Genomic DNA, 24,998 nt, shown 5'->3' on the forward strand with positions numbered 1-24,998 from the left:
GGGCTGTCATTTTTTGTGACTATTTTTTTATGCCACTGACTTTTTACTATTTTTATGATTATTTTTTTTTGGGCTGAATTTTTTTGCCACTGATTTTTTTGCGACTCAATTTTTGCTATAAAAATGTTTTTGTGGCTGATTTTTTTTTTTTTTGTGACTGAACTTCTTACGCCTAAATTTTTTTCTGGCTGAATTTTCTGCAACGGTATTTGTTTTTATTCAATTTTTTTTCGCGCCATTTTTTTTGTGCCTGGGGCTTTTTTTTTTTTTTTTGTGAAAGAATTTCTTATGGCTGATTGTGTGTGTGTGTGTGTGTGTGTGTGTGTGTGTGTGTGTGTGTGTGTGTGTGTGTGTGTGTGTGTGTGTGTGTGTGTGTGTGGGGCAGAATTTTATGTGACTGAATTTTTTTGCCCCTGAATTTTTTGCCGAAGAATTTTTTTGGGACTGAACTTCTTCCGCCTGAATTTTTTTGTGGCTGAATTTTCTGCTACTGGATTTGTATGCACTTAATTTTTTTTGTGCGTCCTTTTTTGTGCCTGACTTTTTCTGCAAAATAATTTTCACAACTGGATTTCTTGAGACAGTTTTTTTTTTTGTTTTTTTGTTTTTTGTTTTGCGGCTGAATTTTTCGTGACTGGACTTTTTTTTGTGACAAAATTTTTTGTGGCTGAATTTTTGCGACTGCATTTTTTTAATTGTGAGTATTTTTTTTTCGGGACTTTATTGTTTTCCACCTGAATTTGCGGCGACTGATTTTGTTGTTTTTTTTAAGACTAAATTTTTGTGACTACAATTTTTTTGTGACTGAATTTCTGCGACTGATTTTTGATACTCCTTTCTTTGCAGCTGAATCTTTTTGTGACTACATTTTTTTTGGCCGGATTTTTTTTTCCACCTGATTTTCTTTTCTTTTCTTTTTTTTTTGTGACTGTATTTTTGTGTGACTGACTTTCTGCTACTATTTTGTTCTACTAATTTTTTGTAGGCGATTTTTTCTGGACAACATTTTTGCTGGATTGAATGTTTTGGTGACTGATTTCTTTTGGGGGGGGTGAATATTGACGCTGAAAAAAATTCATTGAACAGTATGTTTTGCTATTTTCAATCGTCTTACATGCATTACTCACATACGGTTGGCAGGGGAAGCCCATTTGCTAACTACTGAGTTGGAATAAGGACATCTTGAGGCCAATTGGTGGTACTACTACGGCATATGGAGTTCCATCAATGTAGCAAGTCTGCGCGGATTGGACGCCATCTGCTGGCCATAATATGCATTGCAGGAACAAGACTAATAATGGCAATAATAACGAACGACATGTAAAATGTCGCTCCCTGCTGGTTCATTGCTGTGAGTGCACATTGGGCCTCCAGCGTTTTATGACATTGTTAATAATTGAACGTTTTCTCGAGAATGAAACCTTGCAGATTGAATGAATAATTAATGTTTTTGTTCTGTCACAGGTGTATTTTGGGGGAAAAAATATATATGTGATGTCTAGAGGCTTTTATGGTATTAACTACATTATTGTTCTTTCAATAAAAAGTATACAACATTAAATTTAACATGATGTAAATAATCGCAAACATGTAAAATTCTAAAAATCTTGATCATTTATGTTGATGATTTTTTTTCCTTCTCTCCATCACAGCTTTGAGAAAAGAAACATTGAAGGAGTCCCAATCTGCATCGCCTATCAAGTCCTCCCCTAAAAAATGTGCAGTGGTTTCGCCCAAGCCTCAATCTCTCGGTGAGTCCCCCCGGATCTCATTACACTCTACTGTTGTTCACGTGTACGTACACGTGAATGCGACATTTAATGCGTATGTGCGACATCTATTACGGAGGAAAAATGGAGGCATCGATCCGTGTAAGCGTCACAGTCAGTTTGACCGTCATCATCAATCTTCAGTGTGCACTTTATGACCAAAGCCCATGCTGAGCTGCCTGCTGTTGCCATGGCAACTGACTCCAGAAGCAACAGTCATGACTTGAGCGCAACCCATAATCCAAATAGAGTTGCGCCGATACGGTATCGGTACCAATACGCCGCCAAAATGGAGTACTAAGAAATAATGCACATAATAAAGCACAATACGCGCTTTTCCAGATCTAGTTTCCAAGCGTTGGTTGCCCTACCCAATATGGCCGCCAGCTAGTTGATAGTCGTCCAATCGTGTTTATGGCTATGACTCCCATTCGTTTGTTCATTCGCTGCCATCCCTCCCACTTCAAATGGATTGGACGTCAAGTGCCGTCAATGGCAGCGACTCAGTACATAGCAGATGCTTTGAAATTGATGAATTAATCTTGTAAAAATCGGTTAAGAAATAAGCAAGTTATGACTTTGTTTTAATGTCAGACTTTGATGGGTTGGTTGGTTGCCTCTACCAACATGGCCGTCCAGAGGCCATGTTGGTTGGGGCAATGAAAGCTCTTTTCATGCTTCCGCAGTCAATAGAAATTAGTCTAATGGCGTCATGGCAGACAATGAGTTAATTTTAAAGCATTTATACATCACTTCCTGTTGATACATTTCCAAGTCACTTCCTGTAAATTTTGGGTCACCTTCTATTGATTTTGGGCAATTCCCAGGTCACTTCCTGTTTATTTTTAAGTCACTTACTGCTCATTGGTCACTTCCTGTTGATTTTGAAGCATTTACAGTTCACTTCCCATCCATTTTGGGTCACTTACTGCTGAATTTGGGTCACCTCTTATTGATTTTGGGCCATTTCCAGGTCACTTCCCGTTTATTTTCCTTCTCATTGGTCAGGTCATTTTTGGGTCACTTCCTGTGCACTTTGGGTCACTTCCTTTTCATTTTGAGTCGCCTTGTATTGATTTTGGGTCATTTCTGAGTCATTTCCTGTTTATTTTCAGTCATTTCCTGCTCATTGGTCGGGTCCTGTTGATTTCGATGCATTTCCAGGTCACTTCTTGTGCATTTTGGGTCACTTCCTGTTCATTTTAAGTCACCACCATTTGTTTTTTGGAACACTTCCGGATCACTTCCTGTTCATTTTCAGTCACTTTCTGCTCATTGGTCACTTCCTGTTGATTTTGAAGCATTTACAGTTCACTTCCCATCCATTTTGGGTCACTTCCTGTTCATTTTGAGTTGCCTTGTTGCCTTGATTGATGCCTTGATTTTGGGCCATTTCCGGGTCACTTCCTGTTTATTTTCCTGCTCATTGGTCAGGTCCTGTTGACTTTGAGGCATTTTTGGGTCACTTCCTGTTCATTTTAAGTCACCGCCATATGTTTTTGGGCCATTTCCAGGTCACTCCCTGTTGTTTTTCAGTCACTTCCTGCTCTTTGGTCACTTCATATTTATTCTGAAGCATTTCCAAGTCACTTCCCATCCATTTTGGGTCACTACCTATTGATTTTGGGCCATTTTTGGGTCACTTCCTCTTCATTTTACGTCTCCACCATTTTTTGGGGGGCCATTTTCGAGTCACTTCCTGTTCATTTTCAGTCACTTCCTGCTCATTGGTCACATCCTGTGGATTTTGAGGCATTTCCAGGTCACTTCCCATCCATTTTGGGTCACTTCCTGTTTATTTTGAGTTGCCTCGTACTTGATTTTGGGCCATTTCCGGGTCACTTGCTGTTTATTTTCTGTCATTTCCTGCTCATTTGTCAGGTCCTGTTGATTTTGAGGCATTTTCGGGTCATTTCCTATCCATTTTGAGTTACTTCCTTTTCATTTTAACTGACCGACCACCTATTGATTTTGGGCTATAGTTAAGACTTTCTTTTAGTGTCAATGCATTGATTTTGATGGGAACTTCACCCTTACCAACATGGCTGCCCTGAGGCTTTATTTTACAGTGGTGTAAGTAGGTGGCGTCCATCTTGGGTAGGGCATCCAGCAGTTGGAGACTAGATCAGGAAAAGTATATATTGCGTTTTTTTTTTTTTTTTTTAATGGAATTTTATTGTCATCATCATCGGTATCGAACCGAAGAAGACGACAAAGGCGGACGAGATAAAGCATATGCTTATCAGTTTCCCGTCCCCCATTCATCGCCACATTATTTTTTGGTACATACCGATGATTTCATTTTATTGTGCTATCCGTACACAGACCGATAACCCAAAAGATTTCAATTGCTTTTCCTCATTCACTCCCAGATCTGTTTGAACTCTCATTTCTACCAACTTGATTGTTTGCTGACCATTTTTTGTTAGCGCACGGGCGGTGCGGGTCGTCCCAGGAAGTGGACCGGGCGCTGATCACGCTGCTGAGGGAACGCTGCGAGCAGCAGGGACGCCAGCTACGCAGCCTGGAAGCGCAACTGAAGAAGGCCTCGCTGTGCATGAGTGTATTCTCAATCACCACGCAGCATTTCTGTCACAAGGTAGGCAGACCCGACTTGACACACGCAAGACGGTGGCGCCAAGACAATGGAGATGTCCTTTATTTGGCTTGCATGCGGCGAGGGTATTGTTAAAGTTGTTAAAATGTCATATTGAAAACACCTATGGACAGCAATAGACGTCCAATCCATTTTAACTGGGATGGGCCTGTTGAATAACTTGGATATCTATTGTCGTCTATGGCGGCCAAAGAGTTAAATGATGAATAGATTATGGAAATCTATTATTGTCAATGAACTGCTTGAGCAGTTGGGCCAAAAATCAACATGAAGTGACCCAAAAATGCCTCACAATTACCGTATTGGCCTGAATATAAGACGGTGTTTTTTGCATTAAAGTAAGAATGAAAACCTGGGGGACGTCTTATAACTGCGGCCTAAAAAAACAACAAAAAAAAACAAGAAAAAAAACTGCAGCCTAGACATATACCCATTCACGACGCTGGATGGCGCCAGTCATCAATGAATCGAATGCTGAACGCGACTCCGGCGGCCAAAGCGAACCCCTGACACGAAGAAGAAAGTGGTAAGAAGGAAAAGAGAAGAAAATACCGGTAATAGAAGAGATAACCGAAAATGGAGAAACTTGGCGACAATTTGGAGAAAAGTGGGTCGAAGATTGGCCAGGTTAACCGGCAGCTGAGGAGAAGTTATGACGCAAACTTCAAGTTGATGGTGATAAATGAGGCGGTGTCTTCAAACAACTGCAAAGCGGCTTTGAAATATGGTGTCACAGGTTTTTTCTTATTTATATTTCAAAAACCAGAAGCCATTCATTTATGAATTTGATTGCACTTTAGTTTACATATTTAAATGTTAAATGTTTAAATGTTCAGATATTAAGTTTTGAATGCGAAATTAAATGCCTTTTCTCTCAAATATATTGTTACAATCATTTGTTTCAGATGTATTGTAATTATTTTCTGTATAAAAATTAATTTGGTGTTCAAAAAGTCTTTTTTCAAACTTGAGTCTTGAAAAAGAGGGGGTCGTCTTATAATCGGGGTCGTCTTATATTCGGGCCAATACGGTAATAAGAATGGATAAATATGCCAAATTGTCCCCAAATCCACAAGAAATGACCCTAAACTACCCAAAAAGCAGCAGAAAATGACCCAAAAACAATAGAAAGTGACTCAAGAATGCACGAAAAAAAAAAAAAAAACAACAACAGGAAGTGACCTGAATTGCCCTAAAACAGGGGTCCCCAAACCTTTTCCTATGATGGCCATATAACTTTTCCCTTCTCTGATGAGGGGCCGGGGTCAGTTTGCAACAGAAAAGATGTGACGATTGCAGGAGTGCCTAAATGGAAAAATGTATTGTTTTTCAGAAAGCCACAATCAAATACCCCTTCTGGATTCTTCACGGAACAAAAGTAAATATAATATAATATAATATAATATAATTAGGGCGTTAACGGGTGGTACTTAAATTTTTTAATTAATCACGTTAAAATATTTGACGCAATTAACGCACATGGCCTGCTCAAACAGATTAAAATGACAGCACAGTGCAACGTCCACTTGTGTTTTTTGGAGTTTTGTGCGACTGATTTTATGGGCTTCAGCACCCATGAGCATTGTGTAATTATTGACATCAACAATGGCGGGCTACTAGTTTATTTTTTGATTGAAAATTTTAAATCATCATTTATTAAAACGAAAACATTAAGAGGGGTTTTAATATAAAATTTCTATAACTTCTACTAACATTTATCTTTTAAGAGGGGTTTTAATATAAAATTTCTATAACTTGTACAAACATTTATCTTTTAAGAACGACAAGTCTGTCTATCCATGGATCGCTTTAACAGAATGTTAATAATGTTAATGCCATCTTGTTGATTTATTGTTATAATAAACAAATACAGTACTAAAAGTATGTACCATATGTTGAATGTATATATCCGTCTTGTTTCTTATCTTTCCATTCCAAGAATAATTTGCAGAAAAATATGGCATATTTTATAGATGCTTTGAATTGCGATTAATTACAATTAATTTTTAAGGTGTAATTAACTCGATTAAAAATTTTGACAGCCCCAAATATAATATAATATAATAATAATAACATAATAATAATAAAGCTATTGATTAAATAGATAATAACCAAATAGCCCTCTCTGGGTTCTTCACAGAAAAAAGCCAGGAAATGAATAACACTATTGAAGAAAAATAGATAAAAAATTTTGTTTGTTCAGGGGGCCGGACCAAATGTGAGGGCCAACGGGGCCGTAGTTTGGGGACCCCTGCCCTAAAATCAACAGGACAACTTAGGACCAATAGGAACTGACCCAAAAATCAATAGGAACTGATCTAAAATGTTTAAAAATCAACAGGAATTGACCCAAAAATCAACATGAAGGAATCTATGTTAAACAGGAAGTGACCTAGGAACGTAGGCGGAGTTTGACTTTTGTGGCACGGGCGCAAAAACATGTTGACGACCCCGAAACACAGTGCCAGCAATAAAATTTACTTACAAGATATACACCCCCTAGCAAAGAGTATAGAGTCACCAGTCTCGGACGAGCACTCACTCAGACATTTGATCATGCAGAACAAACTAAGATAAAAAGCTTGAAAAATAATGAATTAGTTCAAAAGGGCAACTCTTTAGCATTCAGAAGCACTTAAAAAAAAAAAAGTATAAAAAACATTACAATGGTCAGTAAATGTTACTTTTATAGAGCAAGTGCAGGGAAAACAATATAGATTCGCTCCATTCTGAGGAAAAACATATGGAATCATGAGAAACAAACAAAGAAATAACAATCAAAACACATCTCTAGTATTTAGTAGCACCACCTCTGGCTTTTTTATGAAATCTTAAAGTGTCTGGGGCATGGACTTGATGAGTACTCTTCATCAATTTGGTGCCAACTCTCTATGATTACAATTGCCAGATCATCCTTGCAGGTCGAAGCCTTGCTGTGGACCATTTCCCCCCCCAATTTCCACCACAGGTTTTCAATAGGGTTGAGATCTGGGCTATTTGCAGACCATGACATTGACTGGATGAGTCTTTCTACAAAGAATGCTTTAACAGTTTTAGCTCTGTGGCATGATGCATTGTCATCTTGGAAAATGATTTCATTATCCCCAAACATATTTTCAATTGAAGGGATAAGAAAGCTGTCTAAAATTTCAATGAAAACTTGTGCATATATTGAAGATTTAACCACAGTGCCTTTGCCTGACATGCAGCCCCATATCACCAAGGGCTAAGGGAATTTTGATGTTTTCATCAGGCAGTCATCTTTGTAAATCTCACCGGAACAGCACCAAACAAAAGTTCCAGCATCATCACCTTGTCCAATGCAGATTCTTGACTCTTGACAAGGTGATGACTGCCTAATGTTGCAATTTCTGATGGGGTGGAAAATTTGACAGAACACTGGTCACGCGAATAGGGCAATAAGCCGTGTATAGCGCTCTCCCGGTGGGGGGGGGGGTGCGATAAGCCACCGGTCGTCGGCCGAGTGGCATTCTCGGTGGACAAGGAGCATTGTCACCCACACGTTGTTTCCTCACTTCCTCGTAAGTCCAATGGTCCCACAGTTGTCGCACACTTGTTTTGGCCTGTTACGTCCCAAGGACGGCTCGCGAAGGGCGTAACATAAAACAAGCCACACAAATGTACGAGTGGACACAAATTTATTTACACAACAATCAAACTCGCAATGAATATGTACAGAATGCCGCCGAAGCGTGAGTTCAGGGTAAGCCCAGGCCAAAACAACAAACAAAAGGAACTACACTTAAACCTCACCCGCTAACTAAACCCTGATCATGTAAAAGGAACAAAGAAAAGACAGCTTCTAACCTAACTTCCTACTCTATACAAAACAGGAGAAAACGGGTTGAACAGAAATGGCGACTTACCCTTACTTGCTTCAGTGCTCTTATTTACAGTGGTGAACAAAAACGATCCAATAACGAATAAACACAAAAGACCTCACCGAAAAAAAGCGGGAGTGTATCAAAGTAGCGATTAGATGCAAACGAGAGTGAATGGCGAGCAAATAGCTGGCGAGGAGGACCGCGGCAGAATGCTGTCAAATGCGACCTCCTAGAGCGTTGACAGCGGCAGGTTTATGAAGCTCGGCGCCTTTTTCTTGGCCAATCAGCGGCAGCGACGTCGTCAGTCCGTCCGGCGTCGATCAGCTGTCGTCACAGTGGGAGGGGAAGCAGCCAGCTGGTGGAGGCGACGATCAGCTGACTGGAAGAATCTCAGAAAATTAACCATTAAACGGCCAGGGGCCGTCACATGGCCGATCTCGGGGTGAACGGGAACTTTTTGAAACCCAAAAAGGCTCACACGTCTCTCCCTGGTGCAGCTACAAAAGCCCGCAGTCGTTTGGCTGGTGTGATGCGTAAAATAAACGAATTAATCCCCCAAATCAGCTGAATCCGCAGTCCATCTGCATGTTATAAAGCAATGCTGATATGCTGAGACGGGTGACGTCACATTCGCATTCGTCCTCAACTCAGGACTGGAGCTGAAAGTCACTCATTCATGGCGCGGGATTCAAAAATTGAATAAACAAAATTGTCAACCTGTAATTGTCAACATGGGTAAACCTCAACCATGAAAGGCAGAATGTGGGGAAAAAAACAGAAAATCACATTGTTTGATTTTTAAAGAATTTATTCCCAAATTAGAGTGGAAAATAAGTATTTGGTCACATACAAACAAGCAAGATTTCTGGCTGTCAAAGAGGTCTAACTTCTTCTAACGAGGTCTAACGAGGCTCCACTCATTTCCTGTATTGATGGCACCTGTTTTAACTCAGCAGTATAAAAGACACCTGTCCACAACATCAGTCAGTCACACTCCAAACTCCACTATTGCCAAGACCAAAGAGCTGTGGAAGGACACCAGAGACAAAATTGTAGACCTGCACCAGGCTGGGAAGACTGAATCTGCAATAGGTAAAACGCATGGTGTAAATAAATCAACTGTGGGAGCAATTATTAGAAAATGGAAGACATACAAGACCACTGATTATCTCCCTCGATCTGGGGCTCCATGCAAGATCTCACCCCGTGGCGTCAAAATGATAACAAGAACGGTCAGCAAAAATCCCAGAACCACACGGGGGGACCTAGTGAATGACCTACAGAGAGCTGGGACCACAGTAACAAAGGCTACCATCAGTAACACAATGCGCCGCCAGGGACTCAAATCCGGCACTGCCAGATGTGTCCCCCTTCTGAAGAAAGTACACGTCCAGGCCATTCTGCGGTTCACTAGAGAGCATTTGGATGATCCCGAAGAGGACTGGGAGAATGTTTTATGGTCAGATGAAACCAAAATAGAACTTTTTGGTAGAAACACAGGTTCTTGTGTTTGGAGGAGAAAGAATACTGAATTGCATCCGAAGAACACCATACCCACTGTGAAGCACGGGGGTGGAATCATCATGCTTGAGGGCTGTTTTCCTGCAAAGGGACCAGGACGACTGATCTGTGTGAAAGAAAGAATGAATGGGGCCATGTATCGAGAGATTTTGAGGGAAAATCTCCTTCCATCAGCAAGGGCATTGAAGATGAGCCGTGGCTGGGTCTTTCAGCATGACAATGATACCCAAAAAAACAGCCAGGGCAACAAAGGAGTGGCTTCGTAAGAAGCATTTCAAGGTCCTGGAGCGGCCTAGCCAGGCTCCAGATCTCAACCCCATAGAAAATCTATGGAGGGAGTTGAAAGTCCGTGTTGGCCAATGACAGCCCCAAAACATCACTGCTCTAGAGGAGATCTGCATGGAGGAATGGGCCAAAATACCAGCAACAGTGTGTGAAAAGCTTGTGAAGAGTTACAGAAAACGTTTGGCCTCCGTTATTGCCAACAAAGTGTACCTAACAAAGTATTGAGATGAACTTTTGGTATTGACCAAATAGTTATTTTCCACCATGATTTGCAAATAATTTTTTAAAAAATCAAACAATGTGATTTTCAGTTTTTTTTCCATATTCTGTCTCATGGTTGAGGTTTACCCATGTTGACAATTACAGGCCTCTCTAATATTTTCAAGTGGGAAAACTTGCACAATTAGTGGTTGACTAAATACTTATTTGCCCCACTGTAAATATACCAGTATATACCACCTTAGCTTTATTAGTGATGCAGTATTTATAGGGTGATCCCTGTGCTATCCAATTTACTTCAGTATTACTGAAGTGTGGTAGTGCGCTAGTGTGTACTAACAGGGAGTGGAAAGGGTTAAGAAAGGACTGGGCGTGCTCGCTTGAGTCGGGCTTGCCCAGTCTTTGTTCCAGACGCTAGCAGATGATGTGAAGCTTTCCCCTCCCTTTTTTTCCCTCCTCCTCCGCCTGCGCTCGCGCATCTTCCCGCCGGCCGGCCGGCCGACAGATGCTGCAGTCGGCTATCGCGCATGGGCCGTCGCTGCTTATCTGGAGGGCACGGTAAAGTCGTCAGGTTTGACATCCTTTCGGCAAAAATCTTCTCGTTGCTTGCGCGTCTGCATGTTTTTTGTGTATTTTAATGATGATCGTGCTGAGTCGGTCTTTCTTGACATGCCGGTTTGCTGGATTGCTGCTCTACGAGACCTTAATTCAATCAGTGCTAATGAGATGGATAACCTATAGAAGAAAAGCTATCATAAGAAGTGGGACTTTGAGATTTGAACCAAGGCTAGGGTTGTCAAAAGTATCCATCAATGTTGAAATGTTGTATCCGGATACAATGCAAAAGTAGCGATACTCAGTTTTTTATCCGTTTTGCACAAAATTTGTTGTCCTGGGATGAATTTCATTTTCCTTGTGAGCTCATTGGCTGCCGTTGACGGCATTAGATGTCCAATTTATTTTGACTGGGTGGGGCGATTAAACATTTGATCCAAAATCAACAGGAAGTGATCTAGCAATGAAAGCTAAATAAACAGGAAGTGACCTGAAAACTCTTTAAAATTGACAGGACGTGACCATAGGCGAGTTTGAATTTTGGGGTGGGGGGGGCACAACATGTTGATGACCCCAAAAGGCAGTGTCAGCAAAATAAAATAACTTACAAGAATATTTATAATAATAAGTTGAAAATTTGCGTTTTTTTTTTTTTTTTGTTACCTATCATTCTTGAGGGGAATTCCAAATCAGGCTGCTTAGGCGATACTTTTTGCCAAGATCATCTTCCATTGAATATAGTACACCCACCGGTATCGTGCCATATAGTTACCCCAGTCAAAAATGACTGATTTGCTCGATTTCCATGTTTTGGTGATGTAGTTATCCATGAGGTTTTAAAACATGGCACATCCATAAAAATAAATAAATAAAGAAATCTGCCGTAGAACGTCACGTACTGAATGTAAAAAAGGCAATGTTTCACTGTTTTACTCATAGGCTGACCAATAACTGTTATTACTGTAATTCAAGTCCTGTATGGAGTTAAATGTTGATGTCCAAAATCCAGTGGGGCAAATAAGTATTTAGTCAACCACCAATTGTGCAAGTTTTCCTACTTGAAAAGATTAGAGAGGCCTGTAATTGTCAACATGGGTAAACCTCAACCATGAGAGACAGAATGTGGAAAACAGAAAATCAGATTGTTTGATTTTTGAAGAATTTATTTCCAAATTAGAGTGGAAAATAAGTATTTGGTCACCTACAAACAAGCAAGATTTCTGGCTATCAAAGAGGTCTAATTTCTAACGAGGTCTAAAGAGGCTCCACTCGTTACCTGTATTAATGTTTTAACTCATTAGCGGTATAAAAGACACCTGTCCACAATCTCAGTCAGTCACACGCCAAACTCCGATATGGCCAAGACCAAAAGGCTGTCAAAGGACACCAGAGACAAAATTGTAGACCTGCACCAGGCTGGGAAGACTGAATCTGCAATAAGTAAAACGCATGGCGTAAAGAAATCAACTTCAGGAGCAATTATTAGAAAATGGAAGACATACAAGAACACTGATAATCTACCTCTATCTGGGCCTCCATGCAAGATCTCACCCCGTGGCGTCAAAATGATAACAAGAACGGTCAGCAAAAATCCCAGAACCACACGGGGGGCCTAGTGAATGACCTACAGAGAGCTGGGACCACTGTAACAAAGGCTACTATCAGTAACACAAGGCGCCGCCAGGGACTCAAATCCTGCACTGCCAGACGTGTCCCCCTGCTAAAGCCAGTACACGTCCAGGCCCATCTGTGTTTCGCTAGCGAGCATTTGGATGATCCAGAAGAGGACTGGGAGAATGTGTTATGGTCAGATGAAACCAAAACAGAACTTTTTGGTAGAAACACAGGTTCTCCTGTTTGGAGGAAATGCACCTGAAGAACACCATACACACTGTGAAGCATGGGGGCGGGAACATCATTCTTTAGGGCTGTTTTTCTGCAAAGGGACAAGGACGACTGATCGGTGTAAAGGAAAGAATGGGGCCGTGTATCGAGAGATTTTGAGTGAAAATCTCCTTCCATCAGCGAGGGCGTTGAAGATGAGACGTGGCTGGGTCTTTCAGCATGACAATGATCCCAAACACACAGCCAGGGCAACAAAGGAGTGGCTTCGTAAGAAGTATTTAAATGTTCTGGAGTGGCCTAGCCAGTCTCCAGATCTCAACCCCATAGAATATCTGTGGAGGGAGTTGAAAGTCGAGAGCTCCAAAACATCACTGCTCTACAGGGGATCTGCATAGAGGAATGGGCCAAAATACCAGCAACAGTGTGTGAAAAGCAAAAATCAACCAGAAGTGACATGAAATGTTCAGGGCCCAACACCAACCAATGCCCCCAAAATCCAACAGGAAGTGACCTGAAAATGCCCCAAAATTAACAGGAAGTGACCTGAAATCGAAGCTAAATCATCAGGAAGTGGCCAAAAATCAACCAGAAGTGACACGAAATGTTCAGGGCACATCACCTACCAATGCCCCAAAATCCGAAAGGAAGTGACCTGAAATTTCCCCAAAATTAACAGGAAGTGACCTGAAATTCAAGCTAAATCAAAAGGAAGTGACCAAAATTGAAGCTAAATCATCAGGAAGTGACCCAAATTCAACGGGAAGTGATCCAAAATTTTCAGGGCACCAGCACCTACAAATAACTCCCAAATCCAACACGAAGTGACCTGAAAATGCCCCAAAATTACCAGGAAGTGACTTGAAATTCAAGCTAAATGATCAGGAAGTGACCCAAAATCAACCGGAAGTTATGTAAAATTTTCAGGGCACCAATCCCAACAGATACCCCCCAAGTCCATGAGGAAGTGACCAGAAAATGCTCCAAAATTAACAGGAAGTGACTTGAAATTCAAGCTAAATCAATAGGAAGTGACCAAAAATTAAAGCTAAATCATCAGGAAGTAGCCAAAAATCAACCAGAAGTGACACGAAATGTTCAGAGCCCATCACCTACCAATGCTCCCAAAATCCGACAGGAAGTGACTTGAAAATGCCCCAAAATTAACAGGAAGTGACCTGAAATTCAAGCTAAATCAAAAGGAATCGACCAAAATTGAAGCTAAATGATCAGGAAGTGACCCAAAATCAACCGGAAGTGACGCGAAATTTTCAGGGCACCAGAACCTACAAGTAACCCCCAAATCCAACATGAAGTGATGTGAAAATGCCCCAAAATTACCAGGAAGTGACTCGAAATTCAAGCTAAATAAACAGGAAGTGACCAAAAATTAAAGCTAAATCATTAGGAAGTGACCCAAAATCAACTGGAAGTTATGTAAAATTTTCAGGGCACCAATCCCAACAGATACCCCCCAAGTCCATGAGGAAGTGACCTGAAAATGCTCCAAAATTAACAGGAAGTGACTCGAAATTCAAGCTAAATCAATAGGAAGTGACCAAAAATTAAAGCTAAATCATCAGGAAGTGGCCAAAAATCAACCAGAAGTGAAACGAAATATTCAGGGCCCATCACCTACCAATGCCCCCAAAATCCGACAGGAAGTGACCTGAAAATGCCCCAAAATTAACAGGAAGTGACCTGAAATTCAAGCTAAATCAAAAGGAAGCGACCAAAATTGAAGCTAAATGATCAGAAAGTGACCCAAAATCAACCGGAAGTGACGCAAAATTTTCAGGGCACCAGAACCTACAAATAACCCCCAAATCCAACATGAAGTGACGTGAAAATGCCCCAAAATTACCAGGAAGTGACTTGAAATCCAAGCTAAACTAATAGGAAGTGACCAAAAATTAAAGCTAAATGATCAGGAAGTGACCCAAAATCTACCGGAAGTTATGTAAAATTTTCAGGGCACCAATCGCAACAGATACCCCCCAAGTCCATGAGGAAGTGACCTGAAAATGCTCCAAAATTAACAGGAAGTGACTCGAAATTCAAGCTAAATCAATAGGAAGTGACCAAAAATTAAAGCTAAATCATCAGGAAGTGGCCAAAAATCAACCAGAAGTGAAACAAAATATTCAGGGCCCATCACCTACCAATGCCCCCAAAATCCGACAGGAAGTGACCTGAAAATGCCCCAAAATTAACAGGAAGTGACCTGAAATTCAAGCTAAATCAACAGGAAGTGACCAAAAATTGAAGCTAAATGATCAGGAAGTGACCCAAAATCAACCGGAAGTGACGCGAAATTTTCAGGGCACCAGAACCTACAAATAACCCCCAAATCCAACATGAAGTGACGTGGAAATGCCCCAAAATTACCAGGAAGTGACTTGAAATTCAAGCTAAATCAACAGGAAGTGACCAAAAATCAACCGGAAGTTATGTAAAATTTTCAGGGCACCAATCCCAACAGATACCCCCCAAGTCCATGAGGAAGTGACCTGAAAATGTTCCAAAATTAACAGGAAGTGACTTGAAATTCAAGCTAAATCAATAGGAAGTGACCAAAAATTAAAGCTAAATCATCAGGAAGTGGCCAAAAATCAACCAGAAGTGACACGAAATGTTCAGGGCCCATCACCTACCAATGCCCCCAAAATCCGACAGGAAGTGACCTGAAAATGCCCCAAAATTAACAGGAAGTGAGCTGAAATTCAACCTAAATCAAAAGGAAGCGACCAAAATTGAAGCTAAATGATCAGGAAGTGACCCAAAATCAACCGGAAGTGACGCGAAATTTTCAGGGCACCAGCACCTACAAATACCCCCCAAATCCAACATGAAGTGACCTGAAAATGCCCCAAAATGACCAGGAAGTGACTTGAAATTCAAGCTAAATCAACAGGAAGTAACCAAAAATTAAAGCTAAATCATCAGGAAGTGACCCAAAATCAACAGGAAGTGACACGAAATGTTCAGGGCCCATCACCTACAAATGCCCCCCCAAATCCAACAGGAAGTGACCTGGAAACCCCCTCAAATTTACAGGAAGTGACCTCAAATTGAAGCTAAATCACCATAAAGTGGACCGAAATCGACAGGAAGTGACCAGAAATTCAATCCATTAAGTCAAATAGTTCTCAGCTGGGAAAAAAGGCAACATATGAAAAATCCAATTTGCTCAAAATGGCACTCGACAGCACTTTCCGGATTTGCAGTTCACAAAAATGAATCCTCTCATTCACTTAACTGTTATTTATTTATCTGAAAAGCGCTTACTTGACTTATTACAGTGGCGCCACTTTATCCAGAGGTTATTTGAGCTTTTATTAAGGATGGAGTCCTTCCAAATTGCGCTCCGTCTTTTAAACAAACAAACAAAAAAATCAATATGGCACTCATCGTGGCTGTGAAAGAGTGACGTCGTCGCGGTGAAGTCACGTGACTACCCGCAGAGCGCGGTCAGCAAGCTTGGGTGTGGTTAGGTGATGATGAGTAAGGACGTATTTTAGCCGCGGTGAGGTCATAAGAATCATGAATTAATAAATGAATGAACGTGTCTGTGTTGTGTCGCAGAGTGAAAGCGCGGCCGTGAGGGAAGGGGAACTGTCCCACGAGCTCGCCCGGATCCGGGATGAAGTTGGTAAGTCGCTAGCGAAAACTACAACTCAACAACAACCGATGACGTCACTCGCGAGCATTGGCATTTAAAATGGCTGCCATTGACGAGGATAGACTAGGGTGACCATATTTGTATTTCCAAAAAAGAGGACACTCAGCCCGGCCTCAAGATACTTGAATTTTACTCTAAGTTCACTCAAAGATGTCTATATCACTTTAAAATATTTAAAGTGTGCCCCCGCACTCTGGATGGAAAAAGGCAGTTTGAAAATGAATATATAAATAATGACCAAAATATACAGTGCCTTGCAAAAGTATTCGGCCCCCTTGAACCTTGCAACCTTTCGCCACATTTCAGGCTTCAGACATAAAGATATAAAATTTGAATTTTTTTGTCAAGAATCAACAAGTGGGACACAATCGTGAAGTGGAACAAAATTTATTGGATAATTTAAACTTTTTTAACAAATAAAAAACTGAAAAGTGGAGCGTGCAATATTATTCGGCCCCAGGCCCGGATCTAGGTTTACCCACCAGAGTGGGCACTAAGAAATCTTGAGGGGGCACCCCCAATGCAGGCTTTTTTTTAACCCTCTGCATTTCTTTAATTTTTCTTAAATCTAGTCGAATAATTTTCTCCATCTTGTTCTGAGTGTTAACGGCTGGTTAACAGATTAATGCATCAGATTCTTCCACTTACCTTAAGTAAATATTACTATTGCTACAGTATTTGTTCTTATTAAGGCCATACAACTACAAGTTGGTCATTTTTCACCTAAATCAAGAGAAAAATGCTTTCAAATAATGTTTTGAACAATATCTATTCTTGAATTTAAAAACATTTCTGACAAGTTTTTTAAGCTTATTTTCAGCTAGGTATTTTTCTTATTTCAAGAAATCTAAGTGAGTAAATTTAATTGAAGCACTCGCAGATAATTTCACTTATTTCTAGTATATTTATACTGAAAACAAGGGAAGCTTTTCTTCTTTTTTTATGGTTTGGGTTTTGCAGTGCATATGTAATGGTTTCATTGGTACACCGTTTGATTAAACCTTTGTTTTTAAAAACTACTTAAGAAACATTTTGAAAACTTCCAGAATAAGTTAAATTGCAATATTCAAACGCAGAGGTGGGTAGAGCAGCCAACATTTTTACTCAACAAAGAGTAGTGTTACTTCAAACTAATATTACTCAAGTAAGAGTAAAAGTAGTCATCCAAAAAATGTACTCAAGTACAAATAAATAAGTATGCAGTGAAAAGAATACTCATTTAAGAGTGACATTTTGAGTAACTGCTTATTTTTGTTTAATTTTTTTTTTTTTTTTTACAATGGTATATGAACCGTTGTTATAATGATACTGGACAATAACACATTACATAACCGCGTAAAGCCAAAGAAATACAAAAAAAAATTATTCCAATGAGAGAAAAAAAAACATAAACGAGGCATTCTTCGTCCAAAGAGCATGAGTGCCCTCTGGTGGAAAAAATAGTTCCTAGTTTGAATAGTGAAGAGTTTCTTCATTATTACTATTTAGAAATCAAAAGGAGCATATATCCGGTTATCCTCGGTCAATCAATGCCAAATAAAAACTGGTATAGAGGTTGAAATCCGCACTTTTGAGTCCTGTTGAGAGCAGCGCTCAATATAAAATACTTCATTTTTTACGGTACTAAAGACCACATGATTGAGCAGGCTGGCGTGAAGCTAGGACGGCAAGCTTGCGTCTGATTTGTATAATGGAGTCATGTGATTATTTTTGCGACGTCTCATTGGTGAAATCGGTAGAGGTACTTGGTACTCATACAGCTTTTACAGCTACTCGGCATCGCTGGCAAAAACACTTTTTTATGTTCTGTCGGGAGGAAAAAAGGCTGCCCACCCAATAATATGGTATTGGTACAGATATTGTGATATCTTTTTACTTTCTTTGACCGAATATTTAGTGTAACGACCCCACAGTATTATTGCTGTTCTATCAGCTTCCTACCGTCAGCGAACGCCTCTGGTACGGATGGGTGTGTGTGGTTGGATGAGTAGGAGTGGGCGGGGCGAGCGGAGGGTGCGTGTGTGTATGTGCCTGGAGGAGAGAGAGGAAGCGCGCGGATAACAAACGAGGTTGGAAAAACTGCTTGTTTAGGGGATTGCTTGTTCGGCGTTGTTGCGGCCAACAGTAACCGTTAATCCTGCTATAAAAAAGTAGGTGAGACCAACTCTCCGTGCGTTCTCTATATCCAGTGCGACGCTACAATAGATATTCCCGACATTTTGATTGGGTGGGCACGACTCACGTCTGGGTGGGCCGTGCCCACCCCAGCCCACCCATACATCCGGCCCCGTTCGGCCCCCTTGCGTTAATACTTTGTAGCGCCACCTTTTGCTCCAATTACAGCTGCAAGTCGCTTGGGGTATGTTTCTATCAGTTTTGCACATCGAGAGACTGACATTCTTGCCCATTCTTCCTTGCAAAACAGCTCGAGCTCAGTGAGGTTGGATGGAGAGTGTTTGTGAACAGCAGTCTTCAGCTCTTTCCACAGATTCTCCATTGGATTCAGGTCTGGACTTTGACTTGGCCATTCTAACACCTGGATAAGTTTACTTTTGAACCATTCCATTGTAGATTTGGCTTTATGTTTTGGATCATTGTCCTGTTGGAAGATAAATCTCCGTCCCAGTCTCAGGTCTTGTGCAAATACCAACAGGTTTTCTTCCAGAATGTTCCTGTATTTGGCTGCATCCATCTTCCCGTCAATTTTAACCATCTTCCCTGTCCCTGCTGAAGAAAAGCAGGCCCAAACCATGATGCTGCCACCACCATGTTTGACAGTGGGGATGGTGTGTTCAGGGTGATGAGCTGTTGCTTTTACGCCAAACATATCGTTTTGCATTGTGGCCGAAAAGTTCAATTTTGGTTTCATCTGACCAGAGCCCCTTCTTCCACATGTTTGGTGTGTCTCCCAGGTGGCTTGTGGCAAACTTTAAACGAGACTTTTTATGGATATCTTTGAGAAATGGCTTTCTTCTTGCCACTCTTCCATAAAGGCCAGATTTGTGCAGTGTACGACTGATGGACAGACTCTCCCACCTCAGCTGTAGATCTCTGCAGTTCATCCAGAGTGATCATGGGCCTCTTGGCTGCATCTCTGATCAGTTTTCTCCTTGTTTGAGAAGAAAGTTTGGAAGGACGGCCGGGTCTTGGTAGATTTGCAGTGGTCTGATGCTCCTTCCATTTCAAAATGATGGCTTGCACAGTGCTCCTTGAGATGTTTAAAGCTTGGGAAATCTTTTTGTATCCAAATCCGGCTTTAAACTTCTCCACAACAGTATCTCGGACCTGCCTGGTGTGTTCCTTGGTTTTCATAATGCTCTCTGCACTTTAACAGAACCCTGAGACTATCACAGAGCAGGTGCATTTATACGGAGACTTGATTACACACAGGTGGATTCTATTTATCATCATCGGTCATTTAGGACAACATTGGATCATTCAGAGATCCTCACTGAACTTCTGGAGTGAGTTTGCTGCACTGAAAGTAAAGGGGCCGAATAATATTGCACGCCCCACTTTTCAGTTTTTTATTTGTTAATAAAGTTTAAATTATCCAATAAATGTTGTTCCACTTCACGATTGTGTCCCACTTGTTGTTGATTCTTGACAAAAAAATAAAATTTCATATCTTTATGTTTGAAGCCTGAAATGTGGCGAAAGGTTGCAAGATTCAAGGGGGCCGAATACTTTTGCAAGGCACTGTACATATATAATATGTAATAAATATGAAGTGCGATAGCACTACTCCAGATTGTCCCTAGTTTAATTCATTTTTTGGCTTTTGACCTCAATAGTGAAATTGTAAATTAATTGTATGACAACTGTCTGATTATCCCCTTATAATTATATATTTTCAGGTAGTTCGTTCACAACGTCTGAGTGTATGTTGTCAGCGATTAGCCTAGCAATGATCTTAATTGTGGTTGTCAGCCCAAAACCCTCTAAATATATATTAAATGCATCTTACCAGATATAAAATGACTACTACATAATCTGTGGTAGTCGTTTGGAGCCCAGTTTTCTCGTTGAATTGCAGCAGTCAATCTCGGTCTCCTCTCCGGGTCTCTCGGAATACGGTAAAACTTCAAGTCTCTCCGTCTATCTTCTCTGTTTTTGCAACCGACCGCCACACACAACTTCACCATTTTGATTATCAATGTTAACGAGCAGAAAAACACGCCATAATAGGAGGAATTTACGAAGCGCTAATGCATTAACATGACAAGTATACGGACAACATGGCGCGGGGGTGTGGCTGTGACGTCACGTGAGTAGGGTCTATAACCGAAGTAAACTGACAAACTATTCAACCAGCATGTTTCCAAACGTAGCAGTTCAAAACTACGTTTCCCATAATGCCTTGCGTGGTTTAGCTTACTGATAGCTAGCAGAGGCAAAAATCAAACTTTGCTATAAAAGTTTACAATCATCGGCAGTGCAATGATGCGACACCAAACGGGATTTTACAGTCAAAGCTCCGACCGAAGTCAACAGTTGCCATTATATACGTATTTATCATAAAAAAACTTAACAACTGGGCAGGCGTTGTGGCCAAATCGTCAACCCAGTAGATGGCGGTAATGCCTCATGATAGGGGTTAACTGCCAACAAAAACAAGAAGAACTACTCCTTCCCTCCCTTCTAGTAGGAGCCATGTCAACTGCTGCCACCCAGCGGCCGGAGGGATTTTCTTCAAATTGGTCCCGTGAAAAGTCATAAAAACCGGACATTTTTATGAATTTATAAAACCCGCCCGGACGACGAGGATACTACGTGAAAGTAGGACTTGTCTGGGCAAAAGAGGACGTTTGGTCACCTTAGGATAGGCGTCCAATTGTGTTTGTCGTGAACAGGGGTCGCGTTAACCGAATATTTTCCGTCGTTGACCGTTTTTTTACAACGGTGACGGAAAAAACTGAAGTCCATCTGTCATTTTGACAGGTTGCAATTCACACCCCAGACCACAGGGTGGCGAGTGAGCATATTAATCAGCTATTGTCTCTCTTGATGCATGACGTCGTTGGCCTTACTCGGAAAAATGTCAAGACAACTGAGTGTCCGAACTTTCTTCAAAAAGCCCCAAAACGACAATGGTGTTGATAAAAGAGGTGAAAAAAGAGGAACTGATGCAGTGAAGGATGACAACGAATCAAGTGAATCGCCGGTTCACTCCTCACCGCGGCGAGCAGTTGAAAACACCGCCAATTACCAAGAAGGGCAGAATTGGTAACACGGTGAAAGCGGCATAAAGCCAAAAAAGTGGACCAGACTAGCCAGAGCCTGAAATTATTTCAAGGAAAATATGGAGGGTGCCACCACTGTGTGTACTCTTTTTGCTAAGCTGAGCTCGCATACCACGGTAGCACGTCGGCTTTGAACGAACACTTGACGCGCCGTCACCCAGGTGTATTTCGGAAGACAACAAGAAACGACAAGCTAGCGGATTGCAAGTCCATACAACTTTCTAACGATTTTTTTAAAAATTGGAGAGGAGTGTGTATTGGCTTAGCCACTTTATTGTGGCAACAATAATAAAAAGAATAACAAAATAACAGCGGGCTTCCGCGACATGCGACCGCTATCTCTTTCTCGCTTCCCCCCGACGCCACAGCTCCCCGTCCGATCGTCTCTTAACTCATTTGCTCCCAGAACCGTATAAATACGTTTTATTTTTAAATGCTCAACTGTCCCACAACCGTATTTATACGTCTTTTGCGTTTTTTTTTTATAAGAAGCATATATAGCTTCCGCTGTATCTGAGAAACAAAGAAAAACGCTCCAAACCAATTTTAAAGCAATAAAACTGGCCACTGGAGGGCAGTAACGCATTTTGGAAGACTAGACAAGCCGATTCAACAGCAGTGAACGGCCGGCCAGCATTGTCAAAGCGCTGGCGGATTGAGCCCAGGCGGCGCTCCGTCCGAGAGGACGCCTGGGACACCAGGCGCTGGACGATCTTGCAAAACGAGTGAAACCCCCCGTGGAGCGGCTCGCCTAGCAGACCCCGCAGAAATGCAAAAATAATCCATTTTTGTGAGACAGACAACGATGAGGGAAAAGTTTACACAGCTGACGTGGCGACAACGGCGTCATCTCGGCGACAAACCGTCATCTTTCAGTCGTCGTGTGTGAATAAATTGTTACTATTCTATCTAAAGCTCTATTTGTCTGGTTGTTCATAGTATTTTGTAAAAGGAAAACATTATTCAGATGTTTGGGATGTAACTAATGCAAAAAATAGCTTTGTTAAAGTCAAAGTTATGTTTGAAATGTATGCGTTTACAAAAAGTTTTTTCATCAGAAATTGGAAAATTGCTCAAACTAAGCTATTTTCTAATGCTGATTTCTAAAGAATGGAAAAAGATACGAACTTACTTTTTTTTCTGCTGAAAGAAGAGAGTCCAATCTTTCTTTTGGTGGGTTCAAAGTTTATATAGCAATAGAACAGAATTTTCTGTGGGCCTTGCAAAATCAGTCAAAATCCAGAAAAAATGGCCGGGAGCGAACGGCCTTGCTCTGGTGAAAATGGCTGGGAGCGAAAGAGTTAAAGGGGCCTCGTAAAGTTACAGACGTTAGTTGGATGCTAGTTTGAAACGGCCTTAAAAAAATAAAATAAAATAAAAAAATAAAACATCTCCTTTGCACGGTGTGGCGGCTTTTATTTTGGTGTGGCGGTGCGCCACAATATTTAATATGTAGGGGAAACCCTGATGTACTGTAGCACAGCTTTGATGCTGTATTTGTACTCGCCAATACCGATGAAGTCATTTTAGTGCCGTATCGGTACCGGTGCTACACTAATATTCATGTTAATTGTGATGCGCCAATTAGCTTTCAGCGTGTCCCACTGGGAGCAACTGCAGCGGGAGAAGCAAGAGGCGGAGCGGCGTTTCCAGGCGGAGCTCAGGGGCTTGCGGGCCGAGCAGCGGCTCCAGTTGGGAGCGCTGGAGGAGCGGCTGAGGGCGCAGCACGCCGCCGACACCCGCGACCTTAGGGCCCTCCAGCGCGCCCGCCTCGACGACCTCAGGGTACAGCAGCGTGAACAGGTGAACGAACAGAAGAAAAAAAAAACTCAAGTAAAGAGTAGCGTTTGCAAAATGAAATGACTCAAGTAAAAGTATACGCAGTCATCCAAAAAGTTTAAAGTAATAAAAGTACTCAGCAAAAAGAAAAATAATATTACAAAATTAAAGACGCAGTATTAGTACAGTCACAAAAAAGTAATATTACAAGATTGACGTCGTAGTAGTGGTACGAGAGAAAAGCAATATTATGAGAATGAGGTCATGCACTGTAATAACACTGGTTTAAAGTCATAATAATACAAGATTAAAGTCGAATTATTTGTACAGGAAAAAAAGTAATATATGAGATTGAATTTGATTTGATTAATTTTTTAAATTAATCACGTTAAAATATTTGACGCAATTAACGCACATGCCCCGCTCAAACAGATTAAAATGACAGCACAGTGACATGTCAGTTTGTGACTTGTTTTTTGTCTCCCTCTGCTGGCGATTTGGTGCGACTGAATTTATGGGTTTAAGCACAATGAGCATTGTGTAATTATTGACATCAACAATGGCGAGCTACTAGTTAATTTTTTGATTGAAAATTTTATTAAAACGAAAACATTAAGAGGGGTTTTAATATAAAATTTCTATAACTTGTACTAACATTTACCCTTTAAGAACTACAAGTTTTTCTATCCATGGATCGCTTTAGCAGAATGTTAATGTTAATGCCATCTTGTTAATTTATTGTTATAATAAACAAATACAGTACTTATGTACGGGATGTTGAATGTATATATCCGTCTTGTGTCTCATCTTTCCATTCCAACAATAATTTACAGAAAAATATGGCATATTTTATAGATGGTTTGAATTTCGATTAATTACGATTAATTTTTAAGCTGTGATTAACTCAAATTAAAAATTTTAATCGTTTGACAGCCCTAATTAGTACAGTAAAAAAAAAAAAAGGTGGTCATATTACGAAATTGAAGTCATAGTATGAGAAAAAAATATTAAAATATTATAAAATTATTATTTAATTATAATATTAATGTAATTATAATACATATATAAATATATAAAAAAATTATAATATAATTAATATAATATATAATTATTATTAAAAATATAAAATATTATACATATATTAATAATTATAATAATATATAAAAATATTAAAGTATTAGTATAAAGTATAACAGAAAAAAATAGTAATATTACGAGAATAAAGTCAAAATATTACAAGATTAAAGTTGTCGAATTAGTACGAGAATGAAGTTGTAATATCATGAGGTTAAAGTCATAGCATTAGTACAGGAAAAACAAGTCATAATTTTACAAGATTGAAGTCATAGTACTGTATTAGTGCAGTAAAAAAAAAAAAAGTGTTGATATTACAAGATTGACATCGTAGTTGAAGGAATCTGAGCTTTTAGCCAGATTGCCGGAACCGCGCTAACGCAATTCCAACGACCCGGGCCGGCGCAAACCCGACAGCCCGGCCAAAAGGCCAAACTCTGTGCATTCACCTTAGTCTTTACCCCTTGAACCGACTCCATTTTGAAAGCTGGAAAAAGGCTTCGAAACACAAGTTGGCAATTCATTTTGGTCGACAGCGATCAAACGGCAAGGCAGAACAGCGACAGA

At 40.6% G+C, this 24,998-nt stretch overlaps 1 protein-coding gene across 1 annotated transcript in view; it reads left to right on the forward strand.

Moving 5' to 3' along the window:
- mtus2b (microtubule associated tumor suppressor candidate 2b) overlaps nt 1–24,998 on the forward strand; it is a 46,412-nt gene that overhangs the window by 13,152 nt on the left and 8,262 nt on the right. The window contains exons 5-9 of the mRNA XM_057839547.1: nt 1,653–1,751; nt 4,199–4,368; nt 5,720–5,764; nt 16,239–16,305; nt 23,167–23,381. Of these exons, the coding sequence (XP_057695530.1) occupies nt 1,653–1,751; nt 4,199–4,368; nt 5,720–5,764; nt 16,239–16,305; nt 23,167–23,381 (596 nt within the window). The remainder of the gene's footprint in view (nt 1–1,652; nt 1,752–4,198; nt 4,369–5,719; nt 5,765–16,238; nt 16,306–23,166; nt 23,382–24,998) is intronic.

Source organism: Corythoichthys intestinalis, chromosome 6 (genome assembly GCF_030265065.1).
Source record: "Corythoichthys intestinalis isolate RoL2023-P3 chromosome 6, ASM3026506v1, whole genome shotgun sequence".
Classification (NCBI taxonomy): Eukaryota; Metazoa; Chordata; class Actinopteri; order Syngnathiformes; family Syngnathidae; genus Corythoichthys; species Corythoichthys intestinalis.